Below are 8,965 nucleotides of genomic sequence, written 5' to 3' on the forward strand. Positions count from 1 at the left end.
TTTAATACTCCAGATTCAAGGGAGGATGCATTGGTTTTCAAATCTGTGTATTAAAAAAAATCAGAAATGTTTACATAACGAATCTAATAATATATTTTTTATTTGAAATAAAATTCAGATTTATAGTGAACGAAACATCATTGAAAATTTTAAATTTATAACCGATTGTTCATAATTGTCATGTTAGATCACGAAAAATTTAATATTTATTTTGAACAAAAATATATTGTTAGATTCGCAATCATGAATATTATTTACACCTCAATTTTTACTAAATATACCCCATTTTAATATGTTTTGAAAGAGTTAATGAGATATAATTGATAAAAGATGGGTGCAAATAATATTCATCTTGACAATACTGTTTTCGGAAATTCTTGGTGCACCGTTGTCAGTGCACCGGTTGGGGAGCAGTGCATAACTCCAGCTCCAACCTCGTGACTATCTGTGGCTGTGCAGTCTGCGACTGCAATACGACAAATGGGCCCAAACCTAACTTTTTCTCTCTGCAATCCATTACCTGCTTCTCTTGTTTGTTTCCGTTTGTTTTTTTCACTACAAAAATTCAGTCCCCGTCCCCTGTGCTGTGTTTCCGAAAACGACAGCGTTAGATAATAAATTATAAATATAGAGGATCGCAGCCTCGTCCTTTTGACTCTGCCTAACATCTTTCGTTTCTTCACGCTGAAAATATCTTGTTTTCTTTTTTCCCTGCGAGGGAGGGAGGGAGATGAAGTGTTTTCATTTCACAAATGGGGAGCGGAGGGAGGACGAGGACGGCATTGTTTCCAGAGTGTCCAAGGTGTCATGGGCGAGGTCATTAAGCGTGGCGTCAAGCAGCATGGACGCCACGAGGCGCTCCGAGTTTGATTCTTTTTCGAGAGAAGTATCGGACTCGGGCGCCGGGTTTTATGAGTTCTTGACTCAGCGGCGAGCAAACGATCTCCGCGTCTTTACCTTCGCAGAGCTCAAATCCGCTACTAGAGGGTTCAGCAGAGCTTTGTTGATCGGGGGAGGAGGGTTTGGTTGCGTGTACAGAGGCGTTGTTAGGGTCCCCGACGGCGGTCGTGACTTGAAGATCGACGTTGCCATTAAGCAGTTGAATCGTCACGGTTTCCAGGCATGTACTTTTTCTTTTCCTTCGACTATGGGGATTGGTCGATCAATGTAGATAGAATCCGCATTTAACTTTAAGAATTGTCACCGGAAAATGGATAACGATTTCTAATTGTAGGTGTACTCTGTCAGTTTCGCTTGTGGTCTGACTGGATGAACCATTTTATTTGATGGTTTATCTGATTAATTTAGAGAAACCAAGTTGTAGCTCACATCCAATTCCAATTTATACCTATTTTGTTAAAGAAGTAGTTTCTAATTTAAGAGTGAAACCCCTTTGTCCTAATAGCAGTATCTTGGGCTTAGGAGGTAGTATTGTTAACTTATCAATGAGATTTTGTGATTTTATTTTTGGGTTAGCAATAACCAAATTATTTACTTGAGCTTCCATAAAGCCAATATGATGGTTGCACATTTATGATTTCTGAGGTCACCTTAACAGGAATTTATCTCTTTTGCCTATTAGTATTCAGGGGCACAAGGAATGGATCAATGAAGTGAACTTTCTGGGTGTCGTCAAGCACCCAAATCTTGTGAAGTTAGTGGGATATTGTGCAGAAGATGATGAAAGAGGCATTCAACGTCTTTTGGTCTATGAGCTTATGCATAACAGAAGTTTGGAGGACCTTCTATTGGGTCGAGTGCCATATCCTCTTCCATGGCTGACAAGATTGAAAATTGCTCAAGATGCAGCCCGTGGTTTGGCATACCTCCATGAAGAAATGGATTTTCAGGTTTATTGTTCAGCCTCCATCAAACTTGGCCTCATTGTCCAAACATTTGGGGGATGTTATATTCTCTTTTCCCTTAATTCTTTTCTATTAAAGCTTCCAATTTGTTAGTCTTAGACATTATGGAACTTTTCACTTCTGATGCTTGAAATCATGATATCTGAGTTAACTGTGTGAACATTCTGTCATCCTGGAACCTGGCGATCCTAAGAGCAAGAACTTACAGGGTTGGTCTTTTCCGATCATTGCAGTTAATATTTCGAGATTTCAAAACCTCAAACATTCTGCTTGATGAGGACTTCAATTCCAAGCTTTCAGATTTCGGGCTTGCTAGGCTGGGACCTCCTGAAGGACTTGGCTATGTTTCAACAACAGTACGTCTTTATTTTTATGTGAAGTGGACATTATATATTTTGCCACATCTCTCCCATATGGTGTCAGTGCGAATCATTGATGGATTTTATGGTTATTGAACTGAATGTATGTTATTGAACTGAATTTCTTAAAATGGGACCTCTTGGTTTATGACTTGGGAATGCAGATCCTTCTGTTCTGCAAGTTTTCAGGATTCATAAATCACTGATGATTACCTTCATCTTTTAAAAGGTTGTGGGCACAGTAGGCTATGCAGCTCCGGAGTATGTTCAAACTGGTAGATTGACTGCAAAGAGCGATGTTTGGAGCTTCGGTGTTGTGTTGTATGAGCTCATCACAGGAAGGCGAGCTCTGGAGAGGAACCTCCCTCGAGTAGAACAGAAGCTGTTGGACTGGGTGAGACCTTATGTGTCAGACTCAAAGAAATTCCACCTTATTGTAGACCCCCGCCTTGAAGGACGGTATTGCATTGAATCAGCTCAAAAATTAGCAGCCCTTGCGAACAGGTGTCTAATGAAGCAGCCAAAGTCGCGACCTAAAATGAGTGAGGTGGTTGAGATATTGGGGGGCATAATTTGCGAGGCATCCCAAGATGATTGTACCTCTCAAACTGGCAGCGGAAATGATGAAGTGAAGGAAGAAAACACAGCGGAGACTGACATAGGGTCCACCAAGCAAGGGAATAAAAGTCGGAGAACAGTTTTTAATATAAAAGAAATTGTGAACTTAAGGAACAGATCCATTGGCAAGTTAGATTGGAGAAATTGGACACCAGGGTTGGTTAGAACCTGGTGACGAGCCTGATCGATTGGAGGGCATTTGATTTTCCTTTAAATTCTTTTTTTGCTTTGCATATAGTTGTAAATATAAAATGTGGAGGAAGCTGCAACTTGAGGCGCAAGCTCCCCACAAATACACATTTGTGGTAAGATCTCAACTGTAATATGTATTTTACTTGTACAGTGACCGCAGAAGATGGCTTTTCGCTACCGATCAGAGGTGATGCCAGTTCTTATTTCCTGATGTTGTAAACTTGCCAATACGGAGAATGAACTATGAACTACGAAGTTACTCTTTTTCTATGAACTTTCCCTCATCATCAAAATAATCTCTGAAATACTTCCCCGCTTAAGTTTTGGCAATTACATAATTCAATCCTGGTAACTGGTAAGAGAAAAATCAACCAAAGAGGTAATAGAAAACAAAACAGAACCGTGATATCTGGTTGATTCAGGAAGAGTTCAAAACAAATTTATACCTCACACGTCAGGTATGAGGTGAAAGTTGAAACTCTTTTTAACTTATTAATGTCTGCTCCAGAGACAGACCCCACAACTAAAGTTAGCAACTCTTAAGCAACAGAAAGGCCCTTTAACAAACAAACTGGCCGCCAGTTTCTACCAAATAAGAAAAGCTTCAAACTTTTAAGCATTCTTCTTCACCGTGGCAGACTTGATAATGTCAATGAACTCAGGCTGGTCAAAGGGGGGAAGAAAAAAAAAAAGGTAAGACAGGAGTAAACCACTGAGGTTGAAACTAAAAGTTCCAAAACCAAACAAAGAATTATAACGATGGCATATATTATAAAGTCTACCTTCAGTGAAGCTCCACCGACTAGAAAGCCATCCACATCTGGCTGTCCTGCCAGTTCTTTGCAGTTTCCTCCATTTACAGAACCTACACCCATATGGCATGATATTCAAAATTAATTATTCAAACCCATTAATCACCCTGGGGAGCCCAACCAACCTATTTGTTTCTCTTTAAAAGCATATTTCAATTTGATAATGAAACGACCAAAAATGGTTGGAAAATTGTAGTTGGTTGAATATGTGATCAGAGGGATAAATCTTAATGGTCCATGACATGTCTACACCTGCCCTTAATATGAAATGATGATTGTGTGGATGTCTCATTTCATCAGGTCTTAGTAGTCTATAAATGGATTTTTTTTAGTCCAAGCCGTATTCTGTGATGATTGGATTGCTATAGCGCATATAACAATACAAAGTAGCACTAGAATTTTACAAAGCAGATAGATAATGAGTGTGGAAGCAGAAACATGAGAAAGATACCTCCATAGATAATTCTGGTGGATGCAGCAACTTCAGCACCAACATTGCCCTTAAGCCATTTCCTCAATTCAAAATGCACCTGATACATAAATCCACTACATTATTGAAATATAAATAACTTGAGGTTTCATCTCAGCAGAAGTAAAACAGAAAACCATCCAATAAAATAGAGAATTCAAGAAACAGTAAGGCCAAAAAGAAAAACAGAAGATACACACTGATAACATTGAATCTTCACAAGGGCTCATGTATATAGATGTCAAAAAAATTTAACCCCCCGATCAAAACATCATAACAGCAACGTGCTTGAACTTGAAGAATCTAAGAGTACTAGTATCATAGCCAGGAAACAATCAATTAAACAACTGACTTAAAAATCTCTGCATACCTCCTGAGCCTGAGCAGGGGTGGCAACCTTTCCTGTACCAATGGCCCAAACTGGCTCATAAGCCACGACAACATTTTCCCAACTTGAGATTTTCTCTGCACAATAGATTGAAGGATAACTTTTCTAGTACAGAAATTGATAAATATGTAGAAAAAAGAGGAAAATATTAAAGACAAAATTGTAGAACATACAGTACATATTCATCCACATATATTCATCCATTCAGGGCTTCAGAGACTAATTATTTATTGTATCCAGTATCCACAATCCCACATAAGCATGTCGAAATGAAGCATAAATTGCATAAGTGTATAAGCCAAAAATCGTGTACATAGGAATTTGCATTATAAGGCCCACGAGAGCCTCAATCGACAATGCTAGACCCACAAGAGTCTTAGTCGAGCTTGATAGGCCCACGGCCCAAACAATTGGCAACTAGACCCACGAGAGTCTTAGCCAAGCTCGCAAAGACCCATGAGAGTCTTGAGCCTAGCCCAAAAGGCCCACGAGAGCCTGGGCCGCCTACTCCAAGAAGTCCATATGAATTTTGGTCTATACGATGGTTCATAAAAGCCCAATTATCACCCAAAAGGCTCAAAGCCCATGCTGCCAAGGAAGCTGCTACTTAAGTCCTTGGGCCCAATCAAATCCCAAGGCCCGTCCGTACGGTTCGACACCTGCAGATCACGTCACCAGCACTATAAATATGGGAGGACCCCTCCTCATTAAGGGGTTCAACTACTATTGGGTACATCTCTCTCTCTCTCTAAAGTCTTTCACTTCTCTCACTAAAACATTTACCCCACCAGTGACTGACTTGACCGTCGGAGCTTCCCCGTCCGGCACCACACCGGTGTCCAAGCTTGACAGTCGACCTCTAGTGTGATCTTGCAGGTTGTCGAAGGCCTCGTCTGACCTTACAAATTGATTGTAGACTTTTGAGTCTACAATAAGCATGGGCTAGTGACAAACAACTTAAAGATGAGAAATTCGCTCAGTAAAAATCAAGCACCTGCAATTGCTTTTGTTTGAGCAGAAACAACATCCACAGTAGATCCTGATTCTCGCTGCTCCAGTGTTTCCCCAACACAAGCAATCACTTTCAAGCCTATAGAAAGTGCATATGCAACCTTGTCTCCAACAAACTGCAGAAATGGATACAAAAAACAAAATAAATGAGCTATGAGTGGCAACCAAGATCGGATCTTCTAGCCAACTGTGGCATGAGAAGCAAATCAAACATGCCTAAAGCGATGCGACATAGCTTACCTCATTTGACTCATTAAGAAGAGCTCTTCTTTCTGAATGACCAAGAATTACCCAAGGAATGCCCAAATTCACAAGCATCTCAGCACTGTTCATCAAAGACAGAGTAAAATCATTAGGATCCCGCTAGCACATTGATGACTATCAGAGAAAACCCAAAATATTGCATTGACCAAAATTTGAAAATAAAACTAAAAACAAAGGGGGTGTAAAGATCGACAAGGAAAAGCCAAAACCAATATACAAGGCTAATTTTAAGCAATGAAGGTTTAAGGGAGTGTAAATGTTAAATCATCTTAATCTGAGATGAACTGGAGCCCCCGTGGAAAAATTGAGGAAACTTCATCTACATAAAGAAACAAACTATTAAACCAAGTGCTAGAATATTCAAGCCCAAGTTGAAATTTATGCGATGGCTAGTTTTTACTATCGAAGAAGATTAACAATGTCCAATGTCTAGGAGATAGGAAATTAGGAAACAAAGAAATCTGAGAATCTGCAAACTCAACAGGTAAAAAAGTAAACAACACCCGTGCATAAGGCTCCCATAGTGGACTCGTGGACAGACAAATTGTATGCAGACCTTACCTCCACATAATATGTGGAGAGGCTGTTTCTAGGAATTGAACTTGTGACCTATATGTTGCACCCCTACAACTCTACCACATGTTTGCCTGATATGGTTGCATAGTAGCCAATGATGGTGTTAGCATAGTAGCCAATGAACCTGTGACCTAGTGAGCTAGTCATGCTCTCCCACAAGGGTTCAAGCCTCTCCGGAGGCATGAGCTCACACATGGATTTTACATGGGCTTGCCTGGCATGCGTAATACGCGGGCCCAATGTGTTTACCCAATGCGCACCAGAAGGGTAGTGGCTGCATGTCCCACCATAGAAAAAAGGACAAAAAAAGTTCAATCAAGCGCAGGTAACAGCTTAACCATCACTTACAAGCCAGGGACTGTCGTGAAAACAGACCAGACATAAAAAATCAAATTAACACATACCTAACCTCTCCGGTAAAAGCACCACCCTTACGAACCCAACAGTTTTGTGCAGCGACATGGAAATCAGGCCGCAAAAGACTCTTTACGACAGGTAAGAACACAAAAGGAGGGCTTACAACCACCTCTGCAATAAAACAAAGACGTGTCTTCATCATGTCAAAATTTTTATGCATGTTTTAGGCAATTATGTGAGACAATAAAGAAGTAGCTGAATAAAAGCCAATACAATACAAAAACAATCAGAGAAAATCAGTGGAGAACTAATAATATAATTTCTCATAATACATCTTGGATAAGCAAATGCGATAGGGAACTCTGACCAACTGTTCCATATGATGGACATTAAGTTCATCCAATTCAACACAAAGCATAATAGGAAAGCTTGCATGCCACACTCATTCCAGAAACAAGTTGTAACAAGACAGGCAAACCCAGGTTGCAAAAGGTCAAACATAAAATTTGTAATCATGATAACGATGCGATTTCTTATGAGCACATTTATAGCAAAGTTAGGGCATACAATTCTGGAAGTGGTCCTATATGTTTTAAATGAAGTTGATACTTCATATATCAACTTCATGTTTACAAAAGCATTCAAAGGGTATCCAGTAGCAGCAGTTGATTAGAATTCAGTAAGTGTGCTAATGCAGATTTCAATACAAAGTCAGACAAAGTGATCAAGGAAACTTACCCACAACATCCTCTGAAGGGACCTCAACTTCATTCAACATGGTGACAATCTTCTTCACCTCCTCAGTTGTCCCATTCTACAACAACATAAAATCAATCTATTACTTATTCGATCAACTAACTAAAGTTTATGCCCATCACATATTCTGCAAAAAAAAAAATTAATCCTAGCATGTCTTATTATTTACTATTTACTGGAGAAAAAACAATTTAATGAAGTAAGCATATCACGGCTTAAAAACCATCTGATCACAGTATTTCCGAAGTCGAATTCCAGATTTCATTGCAAAATCACTTGTCAAAGGCAGAGATAGTAAAAATGGACAAGAGGCTCAAGAGAGTCAACAGAAGACAATGATCTGATTCCCAGAAACACAGAAAGCATCAGAAAAGCTATAAAAGCTATGGACACTCAGATCAGACGCAAATACAGTATCATTTATATAGTTTCTTAGTTATAAGCGATCTAGTAATAGCATATTCAAACAATGAAATCAAACGGCTAAAAATTCATACAACAAGGATCGATTCTGTAGGATCGCGCATAGAAAATAAAGAAGATAAATTAAGAGACATACGCATTTCCAGTTGCCACCGACAATGAATTTCCTGCCCATGTTTACTCTATTTGGCGATTAATCGGAAGCGTGATTTGGAGAAAAGAAAAAACCAGAGCTTCTTCTCGCAGATAACTCTGGTCTGGTCTGGGTTTAGTTGGTTTTGTAGTGGCGAACGAGTGGTTTAGGGATCACGTATTATCGTATTGACTGAACTGCCCTGCCCTTCATAATTTATGTTTTTCTTGGGAAGAGCAACTGGGCCCAGCTGACGGTGTTTTGTGGATTTACCAGACGTGAACTAAGGTTTGTTTGAGATGAGAAGCCCACTTGCCCTTATGGCCCATGGCAATCTCATCAAAACCAGCAATGCAGTAGGCCCATTATCACGTCTAAGTTGGACATTATCCTTTAAGATAACTTCCTTTGTGAGTATCCTATAAGATGACTTGATGTCTAACCAGAAATGGTACGAGAAAATTGAATAAACTAGTCATTAAACGCATGGACAATGTTAGAAACCTCCAAAAGTCCTTCAAATCTATGTGACATTAAAATAACTATTGATTAAAAACACGCATGTATGACTCACTTTATATTCAACACTCCACATTAAATGAAAGTCACTTTTTGGGGGTCTCAAACAGTTGTGGTTCTAGTTGTGATTAGCGCCTGGGCTCGTTCAAAGCCCAGACATGTGTGGGGAGCAAAAATAAAGAATATTGACCTCATATATACGTATAAACTAGTTGTATAGCCC

General features: G+C 39.5%; 2 protein-coding genes across 2 annotated transcripts; one reads left to right on the forward strand and one right to left on the reverse strand.

Moving 5' to 3' along the window:
• Positions 1–571: 571 nt before the first annotated feature.
• On the forward strand, positions 572–3,239 carry LOC119991066 (serine/threonine-protein kinase PCRK1-like). Its single transcript, XM_038837253.1, has 4 exons — positions 572–1,120; positions 1,590–1,850; positions 2,099–2,221; positions 2,454–3,239. The coding sequence occupies exons 1-4, from the start codon at positions 731–733 to the stop codon at positions 3,015–3,017; spliced, it is 1,338 nt and encodes a 445-aa protein (XP_038693181.1). The 5' UTR covers positions 572–730; the 3' UTR covers positions 3,018–3,239.
• Positions 3,240–3,414: 175 nt separating this feature from the next.
• Positions 3,415–8,403, reverse strand: LOC119991067 (triosephosphate isomerase, cytosolic-like). Its single transcript, XM_038837254.1, has 9 exons — positions 8,227–8,403; positions 7,650–7,725; positions 6,959–7,082; positions 5,955–6,039; positions 5,698–5,830; positions 4,686–4,780; positions 4,298–4,376; positions 3,817–3,899; positions 3,415–3,697 (listed from the first exon to the last, which is right to left on the reverse strand). Exons 1-9 carry the CDS (start codon positions 8,263–8,265, stop codon positions 3,647–3,649), a joined length of 765 nt encoding a protein of 254 aa, XP_038693182.1. The 5' UTR covers positions 8,266–8,403; the 3' UTR covers positions 3,415–3,646.
• Between the last annotated feature and the right edge of the window lie 562 nt (positions 8,404–8,965).

Source organism: Tripterygium wilfordii, chromosome 22, assembly GCF_013401445.1.
Source record: "Tripterygium wilfordii isolate XIE 37 chromosome 22, ASM1340144v1, whole genome shotgun sequence".
Taxonomy (NCBI): Eukaryota; Viridiplantae; Streptophyta; class Magnoliopsida; order Celastrales; family Celastraceae; genus Tripterygium; species Tripterygium wilfordii.